The sequence below is a fragment of the Pelecanus crispus genome, chromosome W, assembly GCF_030463565.1.
Source record: "Pelecanus crispus isolate bPelCri1 chromosome W, bPelCri1.pri, whole genome shotgun sequence".
In the NCBI taxonomy this organism is placed as follows: Eukaryota; Metazoa; Chordata; class Aves; order Pelecaniformes; family Pelecanidae; genus Pelecanus; species Pelecanus crispus.
Window position 1 is genome coordinate 19,177,335 of NC_134675.1, and position 25,730 is coordinate 19,203,064.

The following is a 25,730-nucleotide window of genomic DNA, read 5'->3' on the forward strand; positions in this document are numbered from 1 at the left end:
CGAGAGTGAAACTGAGAGTGAAAAAATCCCATGTCTATGAGAATTCCAGTCACCTCTGCTCTGGAAAACAAATGTAGAACCAAACTCTCCTCTGTATTGACATACATTGCTTCTGCTAGGCCAACTTTATGAAACTCATTGGAGAAAAGGGTTGTCAGCAGCAGCAAAATCCAGCTGGAGGTGGGCCAGTCACTAGTGGAATACCCCAGGAGTTGATACTGGGGCCAATACTATTTAATGTCTTCATCAGTGACTTGGATGACGGGGCAGAGCGCACCTTCTGCAAGTTTGCAAGCGATACAAAACTGGGAGGAGTGGCTGATGGGAGATGGATGGAGTGGCTGATGGAGTGGCTGGGAAATGCTGCCATTCAGAGGGAACTTGATAGAGAAATGGACTGACTTATGATGACCTATGATTTTCAACAAAGGGAAATGCAAAGTCCTGCACCTGGGGAGGAATAACTCCCTGCACCAATACATGCTGGGGGTCAACTGTCTGGAAAGCAGTTTGTCAGAAAGGGACCTGGGGGTCCTGATAGACAACAAGCTGAACATGAGCCAGCAATGTGCCTTTGCAGCAGCCAGCCAACAGCATCCTGGGCAAAAGTGTTGCCAGCAGATTGTGAGAGGTGATCCTTCCCCTCTACTCAGCACTGGTGAGACACATCTGGAGTGCTGTGTCCAGTTCTGGGGCCCCCAGTACAAGAGAGACATGGACATACTGGAGCAAGTCCAGCAAAGGGCGATGGAGATGATTAAGGGATTGGAGTGTCCAACCTCAAAGGAGAGGCTGTAAGAGCTGAGATTGTTCAGCCCTGAGAAGAGAAGGCAGCTCAGGGGGATCTTGTCAATATGTATAAATGCCTGATTGGGGGAGGTAAAGAAGAGGGAGCCAGACTCTTCCCAGTGGTATCCTATGAAGGGAAAAGAGTCAATGGGCACAAATAAGTAAGAAGAAACATTTTTACGCTGAGGGTGGTCAAACACTAGAACAGGTTGCCCAGAGTTTTGTAGTCCTCATCCTTGGAGATATTCAAAACCTAACTGGATGTGGTCCTGAGCAAGCTGCTGTAGGTGACCCTGCTATGGGCAGGGGGTGTTGGACTAGACAATCTCCAAAGGTGCTTTCCGACCTCAGCTGTTCTATGATGCTATAAAAAAGGAACATGAAACCTCCCTCAAGCCCTCAGATGCCAGTTACAGAGGCACACAGTATGATACTGTAACTGGGACTTGCCTGTACTTACTTTTGTGAGCACAGTGGTTGGGTATGGGAGCTAGGCTGTTCCATACAGGAGTAAGATTTTTTATTTTGGGTTGGTCTACAGACATCTGTTGAAAATATTTACCTGTGAAAGAAAAAGATAATCTGTTACTATATGAAAATAATAATACGGTGCACTGTAGATCTCTGGCTTCTAGAATAATGAAAACTTACTTAGAAAATCTCAGAAACATGTAATAACAAGAAACCACCAACTGAAAAAAGCTGTTGCTTTGTTCTCTTTACATTTGTTTAAAAGAGTGACTGATTTAATATAACCTTCATGTGTACCCTTATCACTTCCTCTCATATAATATAGTAATTACTCTTAAAACAGGCACGGTCCAGTAGCTAGGTCCATGTAAGAATATTTGGATGTTAAATCTGTAGAAATGTTCAACTAGATGGATTTGATTTCAGAACTGGAGCTTTAGTTTGCAAACTTTTCTAATAGGGTCTCAGCCTTTCTAAGTACTAGAACACAAATGGAGTTCAACTGCTGGTTGGAAAATCAGGCTGGTGGAAGTCTATCAACAGTAAAGATGGGCTTTGAGAGGGTTTTGCTGCAGATGAAAACATAGCAGAACTGATATAAACTGATAATGATTCTAATTAAACTATGTTTATGGCAATTTCATTTTTACCAAGAAGAAAAGATACTGGAAAATGAAAGTTAATTGGCTAACTGTGGCATTTCACTGGCTAAGATTAAAGTTAACTTTGGTCTAGTACTATTAAAAAAGACAATGTGTTAGATGATGTAATGCATTTCACTACATAAATGATACATCAAACATTATTTAAAAAGTAGAAACTCAAGCTCCAAATCAGCATTTTCCCCAGGTCCTTTCCCTGAGTTGATCTTATTCTGTGACGTTTCAGTGCCTCAAATTTTTCTTTTTTGTTATCCCCAAATCTGAGATGAGCCTTGTAAGGAGTCTTGAGTTGTCTTACCAAACAGCTGCTCATCCAGCATGGCATTGCAACATAGCTCATTGCAGAGCAAGCATATGCTCTGTCAGCACGCAGAGATGAGGGGAGACACAGGCTGGATGTAGTAGGACATCTTATGCAATAGGAGGAAATGGAATGATATAAATTGCCTTGGCAGCTTTGTAGCTGATACTTGAAAATACCTATGTATTGCTGGGTTGTGCAAGATAAAGCTATAGGAAAATAGTTGTAGAACAGTTTCCAAGAGGTGCACTGAAGTAATTGTCAAGACTGCTGTAACTATGTTACTGGCTAAATGGATTCTGTGTGAAAGGAGCTAAAGTGATGTTCATCAGACAAACCCCCATGTTATAGTGCAGTCTTCAGCTCAGCATGGAACAAGATTCTGCTCTAAAGCCCACATCAGTTGATAGACATTGGATCACTCTATTAGCTCCCGTGGGTAAAGCTGATGTGTATTGGGCTAAAGCATGAAGAATCCATTATGGATGAGCTGTGTCTAATAGAAACAGACTTTGGTTTCCTTTTCCCATGTTTTACTCTTTATTTAGTCTTTAACACCTCTCCAAGGTGATCACAAGGTGGGTGTAAAAGTTGGCAAATGTTTTCTATACACATCACATCCACTGTGCAGAAATAAATAAATATATCAATTCCAAAATATCAGAGAATCAAGCCAGCTGCTTCTACTAGTGCAATTTGAGTTATATTGGTTTAATTGTGATGCTTATGCTGAGAACTAATGGCTTATTATGTATGTACCTTTATAGCTTTGACGATGGGAGGTTGTTTTTTCTATCAGGAGATATGTTTATTTCATAAATGGGGATATCTGGCAGCAAAACAACAGTACAAAGCATAATCATGTTTGCAAGGCTGATATGAATGCTTGGAAATGAATCCTTGTTGTCTAAAAGATCTGTCATCAAGTGGAAGTATTCTTCTGCTCTTCCTATCTGGTCCACATAACATCAGAGAAAAAAGATTTTCTTTCTTTAAGACATCTTTCTTTGTCATCCCCAAGAGCATATTTATGACGGCATTTGGTTTTGAATGAAATGTAAAGGAGGCAATTTTGTGATTATAAAATGCAGGACTGTTCTGCATTTCATTTTGTTTATTGACATTTTTTACAGGTTGTTCTTTGATTTTCCTTTGCATTCGGGTAGGTGATCCACACTGTGGTGTGTTTTGTGGAAAAGCTGTAAATGTTATGATGAATGTCCCACTGTAAACCAGTCCTTCAGTTCGAGAAACAGCCACCTTGATCAGCTTTGCTCTACTCTTTCCTGGCCAAGAAGTGCTTCCTGTTGAACTATACCATACTGCTTATGCCAACATAAGAGTAATAATAGTCTATTTTTTACATTACCTATTCAAGCAACTAGAAGGTACTGGGCTGCTGTACAAACCTGTAATAAAGTATTGCCTTAGACCTGGCAGGTTAGTAATCTAAAAGATGAGTGGGTGATAGAAAGAGGCTCCAGCTGGTTAGAGGGTGCTAAGAGCTGCCTTACCATTTGAGACAGGCCTCCTTTTACCCATATCACTTGGAATTTCTCTACTTAGACCATTTTCCCTGTGGAAAGTAGGTGGCAGTACATTTTGCAAAAAGCGATGATTGCAAAGCTCATAAATACAAAATGCTTCAGATTGTGGATGCCAGCTCAGCACTGTGGCTGGCAAGGACTCTTGCAGTATAGTTCAACAAAGGCAAATGTAGGGTCCTGCACCTAGGGAGGAATAACCCCATGCACCAGTACAGATTAGGGATTGACCTGTTGGAAAGCAGCTCTGCGGAGAAGGACCTGGGAGTCTTGGTGGACAAGAAGTTAACCATGAGCCAGCAATGTGCCCTTGCAGCCAAGAAGGCCAATGGTACCCTAGGGTGCATTAGGAAGAGTGTGGCCAGCAGGTTGAGGGAGGTTATCCTCCCCCTCTACTCTGCCCTGGTGAGGCTACATCTGGAGTACTGTGTCCAGTTCTGGGCTCCCCAGTTCAAGAAAGACAAGGAACTACTGGAGAGAGTCCAGCAGAGGGCTATGAAGATGATTAGGGGACTGGAGAATCTCTCTTATGAGGAAAGGCTGAGAGAGCTGGGTCTGTTTAACCTGGAGAAGAGGAGACTGAGAGGGGATCTTATCAACGCTTACAAATATCTTAAGGGCGGGTGTCAGGAGGATGGGGCCAGACTCTTTTCAGTGGTGCCCAGCAACAGGATAAGGGGCAACGGGCACAAACTGAAACACAGGAAGTTCCACCTGAATATGAGGAAAAACTTCTTTACTTTGAGGGTGACAGAGCACTGGAACAGGCTTCCCAGAGAGGTTGTAGAGTCTCCTTCTCTGGAGATATTCAAAACCCACCTGGACGCAATCCTGTGCAACCTGCTCTAGGTGAACCTGCTTTAGCAGGGGGGTTGGACTAGATGATCTCCAGAGGTCCCTTCCAACCCCAACCATTCTGTGATGCTGTGAATACTGGCAGTACTTTTTGGTACAGTCTGTCTTTGCTCTCCCCAGCGGAGGGCAAGACAAAGTAGTTATTCTGCGAGAAACCAGTGGCATGATAGTAAGGTAAGTCTCATTGCTACACACAGCAAGCTCTTCCCTTTGTATAAGTGTTAAGGTTCAGCTAGTAAATTGACTCAACTTTCATTTCCAGGAGCATAGAAAACAGAACAAAAACCCCCATCTATATGCCAACTGCCTTAGTAGCAGTAAGCACAAAAAATAGCTTTGACTTTAATAAAAGGCATGGTCATGCAAGACAATCAACACTGTGTGTCAGCCGAGAAAATAATTTTCAAATTGAGTTCCCCTAGATTATTGATACCGATAATCCTGTCCTGTCCTGGATACTCAGTGATTAGGAAATTACATGTAGCCCCCACAGTTATGACTTAAGAAAGGGTGTATTAACACTTCATTGTCCATCAAAGACCAGATGTTGTTTTTTCCCTTAGCTAGGCCTCCTGCAGAAAAAAAAAAAAAAACAAACCCAGAAAGGAAATGTCTTTCTGAGAGAGCTGCCTGCACAGTGCTGCCAGCTGGGCTGGAGCCAGGCTTACTTTGCTTCTGATCCCTGTAAGTCCTGCAGGCACAGTGCACTGGAGACCTGGAAGCCCTGGAGCTCATACAGTAAATGCAGTTCTAATTCACAGCAAGTCAGCTAGCTTTAATTACAGGGGCAGACAGATTTAAACCACACACATAGGCATGAAGAGGGATAAGTAGATCTTTTTATTGTGAAGAAATGTTAGATGGTATCTGGGTTGTTCAATGTATTCCTGTCAGACACTGTCTCCTTACAAGCTTTTATTTCACATGCTTCAGTGGAAGTCCTTTATGCCAGCTACATCGTTTTATTGTTGGAAAGTTTTGTTAAAGGGAGATGGTACACAGACAACTGAGCTTAAAGCAGACTCAGGCTTTTTTTTCTCTGAGGTAGATAAACTGTCAGAGATAAAATGACTTGCTCTTCCTTTGGACATGAAAAGACAGCTCCCATTGTAACAATTAGAAGATTTCCCAAAATTGATATGATTTTGCCCTCATTCATGCATGTAGACTGCTGCTCCTATACTGAGTCCCTCTGCAGATCATGGAGCACTGAATGGATGCACAGGGTCCATCCTGATTCATTTGCCTGGTTGCAGCTTTTTGTCATAGGATGTTCATAGAAAACTACCTGTCCTTCTGTCCAGAGCAAACAAGGATTTAACCAAATACTATTCTACAGTCTTAAGAAAAATCTATAAACACATTTTAAATAAGATAGTAGTTACTTCCACATCAAATATATTCATAGTCTAGCTAATTCCACCAAGAAATGTTTCCCCACAGTCATCCTCAGGTTTGGTTTATCCAGTTTGAGTTCATTCCTCCTCCTACTGTCCACATCAATGATCTCAAATATCTCAGCCTCACTGGGCCCTATTATATTTAGGTTGTAAAGAAGCCCTGCAGGTTTTCTTGTCTTCCACATGTGAGCTGAACCTTGCAGAGTTCAGTGTAGAAAGAGTCGTGCTGGAACAGTCCTTGCTAGCCACATGGAGTTTGGGTTTGTATGGTGAGTGAATAGCTGAAGAGTGCACAGTAAAAAAGTAGTAGCACTATAGACCGGGTCTATCAAGCTTTCAGGAACTTGGCCTGATGTTCAGGAAGTGGAACTTTTTGCATAGCTCCTTTTTACCCTGAAAAACTGTTTCCAGCCTTTATTTGTACAACGTAGAATCACCTGTCATTCTGAAATTGCCATCTCTGCTCTCATTATTAGAGATGTGAACAAAGATTTGCTGTTCTATAGATCCCTTTCCTTAGGAGTCAGTACAGTTTGCACTACCGTGCAGAGCTCAGATAGTGACCTGACCTAACTGAGGGTTCCTCTCAGACAGGATTTCTGTTCACTCCTCTTTCCACTGGAGGATAACAGCTCATGTCTGCTGGGGTGAGGGTAGATTAACTTATTGTGTAATGTTTACTCCTTGTAATGGTGGACTGGTAGGTTTGGGGTTTGCTTTTTCTTGCTTCATTTTCAGCTGGATATTACAGTGGTTGGAAGTCATGCTAGATGTGTTTAATTTTGGCATGGGACTAATCCAAAAGGAGATGAAGTTGGAGACACTGATATGTTGAAGTAAAGTCCAGCATGCAGGCCAGCCAGCCAGATTCATTTAAAGATGGATGTGAGTCAAACAAAAAGTACTAGATCCCAAATCCTGCCAAACCCTGTTTTCGAGTTTACTTCAGAATTCTGATGCTGTGCTTCATTAATGTTACATTACAGTTTCCAAAACACAATATAAAAGCTTTTACTCTGTCTCTGTAAATTTAGCAACCTGAATTGAGCTTTGAACAAAACTTAAGAACAGCACATTAAACCAAAGAGCTGGCACCCAGGGTTGGAGGCGTGGGAAGGGGTGACACTACAGCTTGGAGTCAGAATATGTCTATGAGGGGAAAGGGTGTCCTGGTTTCGGCTGGGATAGAGTTAATTTTCTTCCTAGCAGCAGGCATAGTGCTGTGTTTTGGATTTAGTAGGAGAAGAATGCTGATAACACACTGATGGTTTAGTTGTTGCTAAGTAGTGCTTATGCTAGTCAAGGACTTTTCAGCTTCCCAGGCTCTGCCAGGTGCACAAGAAACTGGGAGGGGGCACAGCCAGAATAGTTGATGCAAACTGGCCAAAGGGCTATTCCATACCATATGACGTCATGCTCAGTATACAAGCCGTGGGGAGTTGCCCAGGGGGCAGTGATCGCTGCTCGGGAACTGTCTGGGTATCGGTCGGTGGGTGGTGAGCAATTGCATTCTGCATCACTTGGTTTGTATATTATTATTACTATTATTATTATATTGTTATTATTATCATTACTATTTTACTTTATTTCAATTATTAAACTGTTCTTATCTCAACCCAGGAGTGTTTCTCACTCTTACTCCTCCGATTCTCTCCCCCATCCCATCGGGGTAGGGGGAGTGAGCGAGTGGCTGCGTGGTGCTTAGTTGCTGGCTGGGGCTAAACCACGACAATCATCAAATTGACTCCCTGCAATCACTTGCAGCTATGTTATATCATCCCTTTCATAAACTTATTGTGCCCATTAAAAGCAATTAGGTTTTTAGTCCCCATTATTTCCAAATTAAGGCAGTTAAGAAGTTGTTTAATTTTTAGTATCTCTAATTTCTATTCATAGTCAGTGCTGATTTATGTCCCTTTGTTTAGTGGATGAGGGAAGGCTGTGGATGTTGTGTACCTAGACTTTAGTAAAGCCTTTGACACCATCTCCCACAGCATTCTCCTGGAAAAACTGGCTGCTCATGGCTTGAACTGGTGTAATCTTCACTGGGAAAATCTGGCTGGATGGCTGGGACCAAAGCGTTGTGGTGAATGGAGTTAAATCCACTTGGCGACCGGTCACAAATGGTGTTCCCCAGGGCTCAGTATTGGGGCCAGTTCTCTTTAATATCTTTATCAATGATCTGGATGAGGGGATCGAATGCACTGTCAGTAAGTTTTCACATGACACCAAATTGGGCAGGAGTGTTGATCTGCTTGAGAGTAGAAAGGGTCTACAGAGGGATCTGGACAGGCTGGACCGATGGGCCGAGGCCAACTGTATGAGGTTCAACAAGGCCAAGTGCCGGGTCCTGCACTTGGGTCACAACAACCCCATGCAATGCTACAAGGCTTGGGGAAGAGTGGCTGGGAAGCTGCCTGGCGGAAAAGGACCTGGGGGTCTAGGTGGACAGCCAGCTGAACATGAGCCAGCAGTGTGCCCAGGTGGCCAAGAAGGCCAACAGCATCCTGGCCTGTATCAGGAATAGTGTGGCCAGCAGGAGCAGGGAGGTGATCATCCCCCTGTACTCGGCACTGGTGAGGCCGCACCTGGAATACTGTGTCCAGTTTTGGGCCCCTCAGTACAAGAAAGACATTGAGGTGCTGGAGCGTGTCCAGAGAAGGGCAACAAAGCTGGTGAAGGGTCTGGAGCACAGGCCTTATGAGGAGCGGCTGAGGGAACTGGGGTTGTTTAGTCTGGAGAAGAGGAGGCTGAGGGGAGACCTTATCGCTCTCTACAACTACCTGAAAGGAGGTTGTAGTGAGGTGGGTGTTGGTCTCTTCTCCCATGTAGTTAGCGATAGGATGAGAGGGAATGGCCTCAAGCTGTGCCAGGGGAGGTTTAGGTTGGATATTAGGAAAAATTTCTTCACAGAAAGGGTAGTCAAGCATTGGAACAGGCTGCCCAGAGAGGTGGTGGAGTCACCATCCCTGGAGGTGTTCAAAAAATGGGTAGATGTGGCAATTCATGACATGGTTTAGTCTAGTCTACTCTTAATTGGTTTAGTGGTGGACTTGGTAATGTTAGGTTAATGGTTGGACTGTATGATCTTAAAGATCGTTTCCAACCTAAACGATTCTATGATTCTATGATTATTATTTAGATTAAATACTCTTTTCCTCTAACTGGCATTTATTCTTCAGGTGTGTTTATAGACAATCCCTTCTGAGCTGTTCTCTTGCCACTCTAATAAATCAAGGTCTTTTCAGTTTTCCTTGTAAAATATGCTTTCTCTTTCACTCATCAACCTACTAGTCCTTCTCCTTTTGTGTTTTAGTTGTGTATCCCTGACAAGGGGGATTAAAATGGTACCTAGTCATACACAGTCATTTTTGCCAGATCTTTGTACAGTGACACTAGCTCTTCCCTATTTCTGTTAGAAATACCTCTTTTGATATGTCACAGAACATCATTTGCCATATTCACAGCTTTGTCCCATTAGAAGCTCCTAGTCATTTTAGAGTAACCCTTTACACCTTGGTATTTCTCTTCCATAGTTGTTTCCAAACATAGAGTTTCTAGTTTCTAGGAGGGACTTCTGTTATTAGCACCCAAGTGCATGACTTAAATGTTTTATGCTATTCAGTTTTGTCCCATTTGTATTACTCTAGATTTCAAGGTGATCCAGCTTTCCCTGTATGATATCCCCATTCTCTTCTGTTAATGCCTTCCATTTTTTTTTTGTTATTGGCAGATTTCATCAGAAAGCCCCTGTATTTTGTGCCAAGTTATCATGAAAATATTAAGCAAGTTTGATTTCAACCCTTATCCCTGAAGGTAATTTCCTTCCAGCCTCTATTCAACATTTAATTATTAGTCTTCACTTCTTGATTATGAGATACAACTTCTTTTGCTTTTCAGTACTTTTTCCCATTATTTTGTAAGATGCCTACTTATTCTAAATATACCTTTTAAGGATGGATAGTCATCCAGTTATATCTCAAGCCTCTTCTACATACTTTTTTGCTTTTCTCTTGGGATGCAGATTTGTGCTAAGTTTCACAGCATTGATAGGATAAATTCCAGGTCCCTGGAATCTGCAGGCCCTAGAGCTTCTCAGTCCAGCTGAGAATTCCCTTAATTTACCAAAATGTGTCCCTCTGAAATGAGGAATTTTGTTTGTATGTACTTTGTTTACTCACCTGTTCAATTTAGAGTCTACTCATGATCATATTATTCAAGCTTATTTTCTATGACCAGGCATTTTATAAAGTTCTCATTAACCACGTTAAAATTGTTCTTAATTCTTAGTTGTCTGAATATCTAATGAAAAAAGAGTGTTGATCTTCATGTTCAGGAATACCGAGGTCCTATGAATAATAGTAATTTTTTTTCTCCAGTCCCTATGCCAAATGTCAATGTCCTCCATACTAGCATAATTCTCAGTTACATTTTTTGGTCACTAGCATCAGAAAAATCTCTATAATATATATAACTATATATTATATAGCTATAATTTTAGTAGTTTATTGTTACTTATGTAATATCCTACCATAACATTGCATTTTATTCTGCCAGGTCTTCAGGAGTATATAGTACAATGTTTTCCTTGTTCACTGCACTGTATAGAGGGCTAATTTTTCCCCTCATCAGAATACTCTGATGGAGTAGATATTACGATGCCAAAGAGAAGAATCATGTGAAGGGAGTCTGCTAAGCTGGCTTGTGGCTACCAGTAATTTAGAGGTGGGAGGAGGAGAGGGACAAGCTACAGACCACTTAACTGTTTTCAAGAAACCCTGACAAAGTATTTTACTTCCAAGTGAATGCCTCTGGAGAATATGTGGTTAGGTTGTATTAATTCTCCTATATTTTCTGTCTCTTTGTATTAGTGTGCAGTTTAAAGCCTTCCTATATCTATAGCCAGCTTTGCTGGATGGAAATTCCCCACTAGCAGCTCTTGATGTTGCTTCTTATAATTAGCATTGCACTTTAGGGATGTCTGTGTTTCCTTTTCTTCCACCTTCCCTTCTTTTTCAATTCCACACCTGTGAATCCAAAACTTTGACTTTCCCTTTGATATCCTTCTGCTCTGACCCTGAATGGCTTGATATTTTAACCATCATTTCACTCCTCTCTGCAGCAGCAAGCAAATACTATTCCCATTGCACTACTCTGTGAGGTAATTTACTTTCATAAAGTACCATAAATGACTATAGATTAAATAAAATTTGCATCAGTATTTCTGGCTTCCTCCTGGAAACTGTCCTTGTGCATCATTGGGTGCTGTTTAAGTTGTATGTTACAGAATGCTGGCTAGTCTCCCAACCCTTTTATCTTTCCTCTTATACTTCACAGACAGGCACACATATCAGATTTTAATATTAAATTGACTGTAACATCAACAGGGCCACTGAAGAAAAGAACAAAGATCTTTTTCTCCTTTGCTGAAATAAAGAAACATGAGCTATTTTAAGTATTTGTTGAGCAACCCATAGCAAAATTTGAATAACTTGTCTCTAGACTGTTTCCTTTTTATCTCCAGTTGAGGTTATTGCATTGGTAAATACATCTTTCCTTTCAAAGTCACCATTTTACTTTTTGATTCTAAAATTCAGTATTTACTGAAAGCAAAAGCCATTCCACAGACGTTTCCCACATGGCTCTGTTGGTTGGGGCTTGAAAAGTCTTGATCTTTGACTCAAGGCTTTGCTGGCAGAAGCCCTGTGTTCAGTTATAGCTATACTGGCAAAACCAAACTGTTTCTCCAGTACAATTTTTTCCCTTATGGGATTGATTTCACTGAAGTGCAGTTTTCCTTGTGTTCATGATCAGAGCACCATGTGTGAGAGACTGAAAGAGTTAATGTATGTTGATGTCTCAAACATTGTGGTGGTTGGTTGATGACTCAAACATTGTGGTGAAACAAGTTAAGATCTGCATGGCGACACCAAACCACAAGTGGGAAGTCGGTTGGCACAGAGCATGGGGAGGCGTGTCAGAGGATGCGCAGTTCCGTATTTCTAATGTGCCTCACAACTCACCATATATGGCCAGAGGTCATACAGAGTTCATTTGAGGAAGGGCCTCACGACCACCCAAAAGACCCCTCACGACCACCCCCCCCAATGACACCTGCGCAGAAGATTGAGAACTTTCTGCAACAAGAACCATATAAGTTGTCGAGGGGATGGATTTGACGCAATTGAGAGGCAGAGACTGGCTTATAAAAGACACGACTCTGAGAAAGCCAGGTGCGTGCCCACCACCGGAGGATCACCTCATCTATCATCATCATTGCGGGATCCAAGGGTGGTAATAACTCTTTCTTTCCCCCCCTCCCCTCCTTTCCCTCTTTTTCCTTCCTTCTTATAAGTATTTCAATTAGAACCCACATTGCCTGCTGCTATGCTTTCCTAGTTCAGGTTGCCTACTGTTACGCTTGCCAAGTTAAGGTTGTTTCTATCATCAATAAAGCGCTTAATCGATCATCTGGTGTCGTTGCACCTTAATTTAGCCCAAGGGAATCACAGAACCACCACGATCCTCCCTAGGCAGCCCAGTTTGGATCGTGACACCATGGCAGTGTATTATGTCATTACCTTTACTGTAACACAAGTTCAGAATTTCATCCTAGAATCAGAGCAAGACAAACATGATGTTGCATTAACAGTGAGGATATCTCTGGTTGGAATATTAAGGCTATGTCAGACCAACACATCCCTGTCTTGTTGTAGAGGACCATATCACTGTGAAGGAATTTTCTTTCAGCTGAACAGATGCAGCGTCTTCTGTTTTAAACATGGAGAATGCCAAACTCAAGAGCAGAGACATAATGCGACTCATTCTAGTCTCCAGCAAACAGTGCAATGAGAAACCTCCATAAAGCTGGCAACTTGGGTTGCTGAAGGGTTTTGCACATGCAGGAGCTATCTCTCATTGTTAAGGACTTCCAGCATCCACCCTCTGTACCCCAGACTAGGGAAAGCTAAGTAATGGGAGCACATTCACTCTACTTCCACTGCTGCCATGCCCTGGCTGCCCAATGGCTGTGTTGGCAGTGGAGAACCAGTGCAAAAATTCAGAGAACCCTGTGGTTTCTCTACACTCAGGGAACAGAGACAACTGGGCCCTGTGCTGAGGAAAGGAACGATCCGTAATACCATCTTCAGCTTTCCTCCTGCCAGGGAAACTTTGCCAGAAGTTGCCTGGACGCAGCCCAGGCACTTCACAGGGTGTGTTTCTGATGGAAAACCAATATAAATTAACAACAACTCTACTGACGCCACTGTAGTTACATTGGTGAGACTCAGCAAGCTCAGAGAGAAGCTCATTTGCCTTCTCCTAACCTTAGTGCTTCAGCCTCAGACACCTACTGAGACAGTGTCTCTTGCAGACTGAGAGCAAGCCAGCTTGTCATGACTTTGTGGTACTCTTGGAAAGAGAACATGTTGTTGTTGTACAGGATACTTTGTCCTGTGGTCCTCAGAGCACTGCTGCCTCTGGTACAACTAAGGGACATGGTGTTTTTAAAATATTTATCCTCTCAGCAACCTTGGTGGGTGTTTCACTTTCTAAAATGGCTTCAATGGAGCCTGCCCAACCTGTCTTAACCATTCATTCAGTTTTTCTAGTAGTTCTGTTGAAGGCTAACTCTGAAACTTAGCTAACATCGTATCAGGCCAAGATGCTTTTGTAAGCTGGCAAGTAAAGGACACTTAATCATCCCTAATCAGAAGAACAAACATTCAGTATCCTTTAACCAAAGACATCCCGGAGCAACTAGACCTTGAAGAAGTACTGAGAAACTGATAAAAGGGAACATCCTACCCCAGCAGGTAGGAAAAACTGGACGATTGCCGAAAAACAGTAACTGGGGGAAAGGTAATTCTGGCAGGGGGGGGATCGTGACCACCAACTCAATTTAGGACCAAAAAGATTTGCCCCCCCACACCCGTAAGGAGCATGCATGCTAATTTACATAGCAAGCGAGGCTAATTAGAATATAGTTGACCAATAGCAGATAGGATGGTAATTACTAACCAATCGTGCTAAAAAGAATGATTACTAACTCTGTAAGTTTTGTGTATAAATAAGGCGCAGAATGTCTCATTCGTTGTTGTATTGGGTTTGTGTGGCAAGGTTTTGGTAGCAGGGGGGATACAGGGGTAGCTTCTGTGAGAAGCTGCTAGAAGCTTCCCCTATGTCCGATAGAACCAATGCCAGCTGGCTCCAAGACGGACCTGCTGCTGGCCAAGGCCAAGCCAATCAGTGATGGTGGTAGCGCCTCTGGGATAACATACTTAAGAAGGGGGAGAATAAAAACCTGAGGAAGTGCAGCTGGAGAAGAGAGAGTGAGAATATGTGAGAGGAACAACTCTGCAGAAACAAAGGTCAGTGAAGAAGGAGGGGCAGGAGCTGCTCCAGGGGCTGGAGCAGAGATTCCCCTGCAGCCTGTGATGAAGACCATGGTGAAGTAGGCTGTCCCCCTGCAGCCCATGGAGGTTAACGGTGGAGCAGATATCCACCTGCAGCCCGTGGAGGACCCCACACCGGAGTAGTTGGATGTGCCTGAAGGAGGCTGTGACACTGTGGGAAGCCTGCCCTGGACCAGGCTCCTGGCAGGACCCGTGGACCTGTGGAGAGAGAGGAGCCCACGCTGGAGCAGGTTTGCTGGCAGGACTTGTGACCCCATGGGGGACCCATGCTGGAGCAGTCTGCTCCTGAAGGACTGCACCCCGTGGAAGGGACCCACGCTGGAGAAGTTAATGGAGGACTGTCTCCCGTGGGAGGGACCCCACACTGGAGCAGGGGAAGAGTGTGAGGAGTCCTCCCCTTGAGGAGGAAGGAGCAGCAGAGACAACGTGTGACGAACTGACCACAGCTCCTATTCCCCATCCCCCTGTACCACTTGTGGGGAGGAGGAAGAGAAACTGGGAGTGAAGCCCGGGAAGAAGGGAGGGGTGGTGGGAAGGTGTTTTAAGATTTAGTTTTTATTTCTCATTTTCGTACTCTGATTTGACTGGTAATAAATTAAATCAGTTTAATTACCACAGGTGTGCTAGCTTTGTGGAATTGCCACCTAGCACCCATCTCTGCACAGAAATGAAATAAAAACAATATCTTGTGTGTGTGTGGATTGGATTGTTGCACACTGGGTCACGAACTCCCTTTTTGAGACATCAGTTCCAGCTTAAATATTCCCATCCATGGGTCTATACATAGGCCCAGGTATTTTTCCGAACTACCTGGATTAATCATATTGAGGGGTGTGCCGTTTATTGTCCATGCCAGACAGTCATTGATCATATAAGCATCTTTCATGGGCTGGATGTAAAAGCCATGGCACTTCTCCACTTGTCCTTTGAGGCCTGTCATATTACAAAAGACCTCTAAAATTTCAATATTTTTCTGCATTCCTACCCAGGATTCACTTAATAGGACCAAGTCATCTGCAAAGGCCAAAGTTGTTATATTTTTCGAGCAAGTGTTGGAACCCAAACCCATCTTCCTCCAACTTACACAGCAGAGTCCACAGATAAATTAAATAAAATTGTTTTAATCCAATCCAAATCCCAATAGGATCCAACTGCTCATTTTTCAGGTCAATAGGGATGTTAATATTATGATAGAGATTTTTAATCAGGGCAATAATATGTTTGTCAGCACTCTTCTGTTTAAGAGCCATAATGATGTGAGAATGGCTCATGGTGTCAAAGGCTTTCACTAAATCAATGAAGACTACCCCCAGGGGTCGATATTCGTTCTTTGCATTATGAATTAAAGTTGGAATAATTTTAGATTTTCCACACAACCAGATGATCTTATAAATCCCCTTTGTCGTGGATTAATGGGACATGCCTTGGTCAACCATGCTGTTAAAATCCTTGAGAATAACCTCAAGATGGTTGACCTGATGACAACTGGTCACCAGTTATTGATGTCTTTTTGGCGTTCCAGTAACGCAGATTTTGATATTAACACAGTCCGACATTCCCTGGACAAGTGTCTCTGAGAATTTATTTTCACTTGGAGTCTTCTACAATAAGTGTGTATGATTTCCTGTGTAAACGACTATGGCGATGACTAAAATTACTTGACAACTTTCCCCTGATAGTACATTGTTGTGAGGACTGATTTCTCTGGATGAGCTCTTTATGTGCTTTGAGAAACAGGTCATCTTTCATTCTGCAGTAGAATAAGGATTTATTCCTTACTACTATCAGAGAAATGGAAACATTTGTCTTCCAGTGCCTTTTTGTAAGGCATATGAGATTAGGACATTTATAGATATGCAAAAGGTGTAGTGCATGTATATTACTCATGTTCTGGCATCCACTTGCTGAGTTACAGATAGACTGCATGCTGGGAAGAGGTCTGGCAATTACCCTGTACTTACCTACTGGTTTTGCCCTAGACAAATTCCTACTAAGCTCAGTGGGAGTTCTGCAATTGATTTCCTTGGAAATTGTCAACAGCATGTTCATACTTAAATAATTTACTGTTTAACAGTGTCCTGGTTTCAGCTGGGATAGAGTGAATTTTCTTCCTAGTAGCTGGTATAGTGCTGTGTTTTGGATTTAGCATGAGAATAATGCTGATAACACACTGATGGTTTAGTTGTGCTTACACTAGTCAAGGACTTTTCAGCTTCCCATGCTCTGCCAGGTGCACAGGAAACTGGGAGGGGGCACAGCCAGAATAGTTGATCCAAACTGGCCAAAGGGCTATTCCATACCATATGACATCATGCTCAGTATATAAGCTGGGGGGAGTTGGCTGGGGGGCAGCAATCACTGCTCGGGGACTGGCTGGATATTTGTCGGTGGGTGGTGAGCAATTGCATTCTGCATCACTTGTTTTATATATTCTTTTATCATTATTATTATTATTACTTTGTCTTCCTCTGCTGTCCTGTTAAACTGCCTTTATCTCAACACATGAATTTTACTTTTTTTTTTTTTTTTATTCTCTCCCCCATCCCACCAGGGTGGGGTGGGGAGGGTGAGCAAGCAGCTGTGTGATGCTTAGTTGCCAACTGAGGTTAAACCATGACAAACAGTCAATTATTTCAGGTAAAGGCAATTTTTCTGATGATCTGGTTGTACTGATGAGTTTGTATATCAATATCGTGCACTTCTGTACCATGTACAAGTCATGAAGGGGGTTTCAGCTTATAAACTGACATAAATGAAAATGGACAAATAGGTTACAACCATACTGAAAAACTAAGTAGCACTAGGAAACATCCCTGAGCACTGGAACTCAGTTGTCTGTACTGTAAAGTTTTTAAAAATTCCTCCCTGGCATGGTTTTGGCTTGGGTCAATTAACACTTTCCCCACCAGTTCCTGGGCATAGTTTAGGAGCTAGCATGGGCCACAGACCATTCCCAATAAGCAGTATGCATATGGCCATCCTGTTTTAGAGAATAAGAGAGTTTAGCAGTAGGGACACAGGTTGTCCTGTGATAGTTGGCCTCAGTGCCAGAGCCAAGACTCAGGCACATTTAATTTGCTATTGCAGACGTTGTCACAAATGTTTAGTGCGCTTTTTGGTAAAAGCTTCTGATGATGTTGGAGCAAGTTTATTTCTTACTCAAAACTATTTGCAAACCCTCTTCCTCCTTGTTTTGCAGCTTGACAGCTCACTCTGTAGAACCCTGCTGCTATGCAACGGTCCAGACTCCATGAGCAACAGCTGTACCTTTGCTGGGATGACAATATTTACACAAGAAAGGGATTTCTTAAGGGTATGCTTAAAAAATACAAATTGAATCTGGTTTTCATTTGTTTGCTAACAGTCAAAATTGTCTTTAAAGCTTAGTGACATAAAAAAGACATCACTACTCTCCCTTTCTAGCTATCTCTAGAAAACTGCATGAAACAAGGAGAAAACAATTACAATTTTGTTTGATTGTTTATTCTTTAAATGAAAGATGATGTTTCTACATAATCATATGACTTTGGGAGCCAGAGTTTTAAGAAAGACACAAAGAAACTTCTGGTAAAAATCATGGCAACTGGCAAGACAATGCAGGAAGACTCCAAATCTTCCCAAGCTATTTCCAAGGTACTACTAATACTATTATGATATAGTAGTATGTAGTATACTAGTGTATAGTGTATACTATATTTTACTAGGATTTCAATGACACTGTTATCTAGGACTTTTAGAAAGGCTTTAAACTTGTTCCAGTATCAGTTAGCAGTTTTTTGTTATAAAGCTGTGTTTCCTTTTAATTACAGCGACTATTGCTGGCTGGAATGAAAGGAGAGAAACACCTCCTGAGACACTCCTAATATAACCCTATCTGCACCAGCTCTTAAAAATATTGCACGTATGAAAAATTTGACATGAGACATTCTCACTTCAAACCAGAATGATCTGTTTTTGACACCAATGTAACACATTTGCACTGAAGGCGTGAACTTGAGCAGCAGGAGGTTTGAGCTTTTCAATAGAGCAGACCTTGGTGTGGGCAAGGTCTGTCTAGTTACATGGCTGGGACTCCACAGGCCCCATTTGTCTGATGGGAGACCAAGCGCCAAACACGCAGTCTTTGAAACAGCCAGCATGGAACAATTATTTCATACGAAAAATGCCTGAGAATTTGGTTTCGAATGGCGGGCAGTAGTTTTTATGTGGTCCCGCTCCGTGTTTCAGCCCAGTGTGCACAAACTGCCTCTTTCCTGCAACTTCTGAAACACGTTTCTGTGCAGTGCCTGGTCTTCCCCTCGCTGCATTTTTTAAAAATGAAATTAAACACAGAGCCCTATTCAGCCAAAAACAACCCCTGCAGCTGTTACTGCCTGAGCTCTGCAAGTCTCTTGTGCTCTGAAGATATTAATACAATTCTTAAAGGAAAAATATCCCCTTTCCAGCACCTATGGAAGAGGTTATTAGAAATAACAATAATCGCACCCAAGTATTTCTTCTTGGCCAAGCTTGAGTAAGAGAAATATTAACAGATCTATTCCATGCTCTGATATTTCAACTAGCCCTTCTGGACCTAGAATACGGAGAAATATGTGGATGTAAGAAGCAATTTATAAGGCTTCATAGCAGGAGTCTCTTAAGAAGAAAAAAAGGGGGGTCATCCTGCACATATTTCCTCTGATTTCTGGGAGCAGCTTAAAGGGAGAAAGAAGAGGGATTTGTGATTTGTCTCCACCTGAGGAAAAGTGGGTTTTGTGCAGTTTTAATTTCCCCCTTTCTCAAGAGTTATTCTGCATGTTTGTGAAAATTGGAGGTGGGAATTAATGGTGGAATAAGATCATAAAATTTACAAAATAAATTTTAAAAGGCCAAAATATAACTCTACCTCAGAAAAACAAGTTGAGCCTATTGTATGTGCACCATCTGTGGGAGGCTGTGGTTGAAGCAAAGATTATTCTTTCTAGATGCCCTTACTCATTTACTAATATAGTATGTGGCAGTTCAGAGCTTTTGAATTTCTTTGTTGACACATATTTTAAGATGAGAGGACTTAGACCAAAAGGTGAGGACGCAAATATTTAGTCATTGTAGGGAAATGTTACTGGATTTTCGTGGGAGTTCTTTTTCTGCTTTTCTGGTGTGCAGATGTTTTGTACATTGATACTGGAATTTGCTATGGCAAGTGAGTAAGTAAAAACATATTTATATAATTGCTAGCCCCCTTTCATCTGGGATGTCTTCCACAGTAAATTTTATACCTAATTTCTTAAATTATGATATATTTTAGACCACTTACTAATAAATCTGTTACCAATTACAGTGTTTAAAGCCATATTAAACCTGTGTGGTTTTCTTCTCTAAAGATCACCCAAGTAATTTTTAGCAATTTCACATTTTTTTTGCATAGGAGATAGGAACATACAGCTCAACAGGAAATGTGTTTGGCTCCTTGTCTTCCTTAATCTCCAGAGAAGTAGGACTTCAACCCTTCAGCTAATTATTCCACAACTATAGCTGTTTAAAAGTGTTTTAAATTGCATTTACATTATTTTATTCCCAAAGGTCTTTAGCAAGACTATTTAAGCTGCTGATTTCTGCAACCCTGATTCAGTGAAAAAATTTAAGCATGAGTTCAACATGAAGCATACACATAGTCCCAGTGAGATAAACGATAACTTTGTTTAGGGCAACAGTGCTGAGCCTACATTAAGTATGCCTTGCTCTCCAAAGATGTTAGATCCTTGATCCATGCCTACTGGCAAAATGGTGGGGGTGTTAGTGGGCATTCTTAGCATCCATTTTCCTCATTTCACAGCCAAAATATTTGCTTTCGGAGCATTTAAGACACTGCAATAGCTGGCTCAGTTCAAGCAACTGCCTGCTGAAACTGCAGCTGTGGCTGACCTGTACTGCCCAGTGCAGAGCTGTTTTGAAGTCTTTGTCCACCAGAGTCAGATCTGCTCCCTTATGCAGCAGAGTCTGGGCGTGCTGGGGCCTGTTGTGGAAAGCAGCCCAGTGGAGTGAAGTCATTCCCTGAAAGCCACAAACCCAGAGAGCAAATAATCATCACTCACAGGAGCACCCTTCAAGTCTCTGTAGATAAGCTAGACAGTTCTGAAACCATTTGGGACTGACAGACTCTTCCTTCTCCCTCTTTATTTGGAATAATTAGTAACAACTTCTGAATTAGTGGAGTCATAAGGGGGAACCAAGCAATTAGCTTTTTGGTGTTATTACAGAAAATGTATACAGATACAAATGCTTCTTTCGTACCTGACTATAGCCTGTTATAAATAATGTGTGGTCAGGACCACAACGGCTGTGGGATGGTTTCTCACTGCTCAGTTTGGATCCTGTTGAGAAAGGCCTATTTTAGACTGGTGCTTTGACATGACACAGTGTGATGTTTATCTTAGGTCTTATTTTTGATCCAAAATAAATATAAACTAGTATTTTAGCTGGCACTAGTCAGCAAGCTAAGGAACTGGCCCAGTGATGTCAGCAAAAAGTCACAATATAAACATCTCATATTTACTTTTTAGGGAGAAAACAAAGCAAATGGTAAGCTATCGACCTGCATTTTCATTCAATCTTAGCTGTGTTCAGTCAGTCTTGGTAGATCAGAGAATTCATGGCCTGTATTTGCACCTTCATCAACATTTTCATACACGCCTATATTTTACTCTACATCCATAATATTAAAGATTTTCTGTATAAAGTTATTCATTCAACATGTTTCTTAAGAATTGCTAGTATTGTTCAGATGTAGTAACATTTTACTTTGGGCAGGTGGTGTTTACTATCTCTTACCAAGGAAAATGCATTTCAAAGGTCTTGCCTGGTTTCCAAAATGATAAAAAGCAAAAAATGTAGAGTGGAAAAGAAGTTAAAACTTGACATAGAACCCCATAAAGCCAATTGGCAACAACTCAGGTAAAGTACAAGCAGACAACTTATCAGTGCATTAATAGTGGAAGTTGTTAGCAGTGATTTTCTAAGTAAAAGCTTGAATCCCCTAACACTAATTTCTCTCTACTCATCAGGTATATTATAAGGCTTTTCAAGTCCCCGGATGGCTTAAGTATGGGTGATAACAAAACAGAGCAGTTGAACAAGGGCAGTTTTGGTTTTAGTTAGGGTTTGCAAAGCTTGATCATGGGGGTTTTGGTTTTGTAAAACCAAAAATGAGGGTGAAATCCTGCCCTCACTGAAATTAATGGGAACTCTGCCACTGATATGAGTGGACCAAGGTTTTGACACCAGGGACTTAGTACTGTCGATGGACACTCAATATCTGTGAGTGCTGTGAAGTGAGGCTTCAGTGAAATGATTTCCAGCTGGGACATGGGTCCTCACACCTAGTCCTGGAGAGCGGGAAAAATCACTGAAAGAGGGGAAGCTACTGTGTACCAGGCCAGCTTTCCATCATCCACTCTCAGTCTGTTGATATGGACAAAAGGGCAAAATAATTGAAAAATCAACTTTCTGTTTCTACTGTGGTCACCAGCAGAGTCAGCTGCAGTGTAAGAGTGTGAGAACTGTGGGTAGGGATCAAAGATTCTAGTCCAGGGACACAGCTCAGAGAGTTCAGTAGCAGATGCTTAGGGAGAAAATATAAGAAACAAGGCTTGGTGATATACAATCACCTAAAATTTGGTAATCAGGTTAAAGACTTCCTATGCCATCCAGACCTCCACAGGGTAACGATGCATTTTGTGAAAAGGAACTTCTTTTCATATTCTTTAAAACTGCTGCCTGATAATTTCTGTAAGTGCCCCCATCATTTTAGATGTAAAACCCAGTGAATAATAATTTTATTTTCATCTTCTCCATGCAATTTACGACATCATGGACTTGTATTATATCATGCCTCTGACATAGTTGCCAACTGAAAGTCCTATTGTAGTTAGTTTGTTCTAGTTGTTATCCTGCCTATGAAAGGAAGCTATTCTCTAACTATTACCATCTTTGTAGTCCTTTTCTGTTCCTTTTCTTGTATATCCTTTTTCAGATGACTCTTGCAGCCAGCATTCAAGATGCAGGTGTACCAAGGATTCAGACAGAGCATAATGCTGCTTCCTGTTTTGTTCTCTATTTCTTTTCTAATAATTTGTACATTCCACATGTCCTTTTGAAGCACCCAACTGAGAAAAGATCATTGAGCTGGTTATAGCGGCAGCTCACATGTGTGGGCCTGCTGCAGCAGGCAATGGCTGTCCAGCCCGCACCCATCTGATTTGTGCGTGACAGCACCCTTGAATGGCATCTATGGATAGTCTACTGTTCGTGAGAGGAAGCATGAGAGTGATATCAGAATGGTCAAAGCTGAAGATCCAGAAGAATATAATATTAAAGGTGAGACAGCCAAACAATTGCATATTTATAAAAAATAAGGAGCAATAGGGGAAAAATAGTGTGACACTGTTTTTTCTCATATTCTAGGCTTTTTCAGGGAATGTTTCTTCACATCGTCATCTCACAGGCTTCATAAGAAACCCACAGAAAGCCACAGTTGTGGAAACTATGAAACCTCCAGATGTATTTCTTCCTGTTTATGTGTTCATGCATTCATCAGGGTGTTTTTCTCAAGTGTAAGATGGGAAAACTGAAGTGTTTTACTTATGCCAAGAGAACAGCTCTATTAGCTGAAATAATTTGTGAGGATCCACATTTTTCAGAAAACATGAATATTCAGGACTTAGTGCTGACACTCGAACAAATATCTTCCCAGTGCCAAATGACAGAGCTGGACTATAAGTTCCAAATTGCATGTAGCAATGCATTAGAGCAAAACATTAGGGCTTGAAATTGTGATCCATGGTTCCACGCAATTCATTAACAGCATAATTCTACACCAAGACAAAGCATATGTCTGGTTTAGTTTGTTGTAAGCAGGGTCTGCAAACCATCCAGTGAATAAGGGAGGTTCATGGGAAAAGGGAAAATTAACAACCCTGTGGTGATTCTGGCACTGTGGAGAAGAGACACATCCTTGAGCAATTGCTAGAGTGAAGAGAAACATATGAAAAGAGGTCCAGAGTCTCTCTTGTGTCTTGGCTTCTCTATTTGGAGAAGAACACATTTGGGAAGCTGACACTCTCCTGTGTACACTATATATACACATGCAGGACACAATTCTTTAAGGATCAGAGGATAGCATAATTTTTTTGTAGCTCCATGGCTGTGTAATACCAGGTTTCTGATATTTTTCCTGAGAACATTTAGTACTTTAATGATGGGATGTTTGGAAAAGGTAAAGATTTAGTCCAATGTCTAACTTCAGAAGAATCAAAAGCAATTAATATCTTGGCAAGTGAGTTAAGAGACTGATTCAAGGTGCCTCATAGTTGGCAGTATATAGAGAAGGTTTATTAGTCTAAAGGTGCATCACACATAGTAGGAAAAATGAGATAATGCTTTGCAGAGTTCAGCAAAAGCATTATAGAAATTTTTGACTGGTGCATAGTCTCATGATAAAATTGATAGTTCAGTAGAGTCTTTCTGAACAGCCTGGCTTGTATGATCCCAGAGCCTGGGACTATGACTTGTAGCACAAGCTCACCCACCTCATTGTCCTGATGATTAATTTCACCAAGATTTGACTGCTGCAGAAGCACGTTCAGAAGCCTGTAGAAGCAATGACATAATCATTGTGCTGCCCCCCTTATAAAACTGAAAAATTGACATTTTTTGAGAAACAAAACATGTAATTTCAAGAAAAATCAGTATTAGTGATGGGCACAGGTCAGAATCTTAGGTCTGAGCTATGTCATACTAGAAAAGCAAATAGGACTTTATGGCTTACTGTAACAACAGAAGTTTAGTGCTGGGAATTAAAAGCAGATCTACTAGGTAGAATTCTTATGCTGATTACCAGGCTAGAATCAGAGTGTGTAATACTATACACATGTGCAGTTTTTGGTAGCTTAGCAATTCATCGTCCTCCTATTTTAGAAAGTTTTAAACAGACAGAAATGCTAATGACCAGTTTCTAAAATGACTTTTCATGCTCCTTAACTCTTGGAGTAATGTGATGCTGTGTATGTGTTTGTGTGCATATGTACAATATGTTTACACACACACACACACACACAAACCAATAGTATTTTATAAGGCCTTACAGTGTGTCTGCTGGGATAGGGCCATTGTTATAGTATACAATATAGCAATGCATTGGTTCACATTTTATAGAATATCAGACTACAAACACTCCCCTCTGGTGGAGAGAACAGTTACAAAAAAATAGTTACATGAAATATTATTCAAGTGCAATAATATTTTTAACACTGTGTGGATTTTGCTTTTGTTTTCCTTATGGCATCCTATGAAGATGTTCTGAAGTCACTATAGGTTTGAAGATGGTTATGTTTCATAGTAGGATGCTAAGTGTTTGGACCATGTAGATGGGTGGACCATGGAAATAACAAGGACCATCCTGTAGCAGTCTGTAACAAAGCCAAATAGCATAGATCCTAACAAGGATGTACAGTTCTTATGATTCTAGCAAAAGGAAAGATAAATCCTTAGTGGATCCCTAGATAAGATCATAATGCAAACCTTTGACTCATCTGAAGGTGTGAACTTGTTAGAAACCTTAAAAACATGGTCTTTTAAAAGACATGCTGTTTTGCAAGGAGATTAAAAGATGAGGAAGTGTCAAGATGGGAACTCTGATAAATGTACAGATAATGCACACATAAATGTATACAACTGTGCATTTATTCCCACTCATAGGAGACTGAATGAAAATCTTTTGCTGCTTTTCATCAGGGCAATCTTCAACAACTTCCAGTACATTTTCTGGATTGAACTGTGCTCAGGTGTGTTGATCAGATGAAGTTGAGAATGTTGCTATTCGTTATTTTTTCCCCAGTAATAAACAACTAAATAGTGTAAATTGTTCAAAAGAAAGACATTTACAATTGCTTAAGGATGATATGGGCAATTCTGCAGATGAAAAGCTTATCTGTTTGGTAACGCCATCTTCAGGAGCCAGAAGCCCCAATTTTTTTTTTCAAATATAATCTGTTACATGGTTCTATAGTTTAACCCCAGATATAATCAATGAAACCAGTGTATGGGAAGGAAATGTCATTCTTTGAGCATAAAACCTCTGTCAGTAAACCTTGCCTCACTTATATCCTCAGATCATTATGACATTGATGCTACCACTCAAATATGTAGATATTCAGCCACCCCAGCTGAGATCTCTCTGACATCTACTCTTAAAGGCAGAGATCAGGAAGTACACAGATTCCCTTTCCACCTTTTCTCTTAGTCTCTGTGGAACA

At 41.4% G+C, this 25,730-nt stretch overlaps 1 protein-coding gene across 1 annotated transcript in view; it reads right to left on the bottom strand.

Moving 5' to 3' along the window:
- LOC142596475 (ankyrin repeat domain-containing protein 55-like) overlaps positions 1 to 25,730 on the bottom strand; it is a 97,391-nt gene that overhangs the window by 42,077 nt on the left and 29,584 nt on the right. Inside the window, 2 exon segments of the mRNA XM_075725595.1 lie at positions 20,344 to 20,472; positions 24,006 to 24,066. Of these exon segments, the coding sequence (XP_075581710.1) occupies positions 20,344 to 20,472; positions 24,006 to 24,066 (190 nt within the window).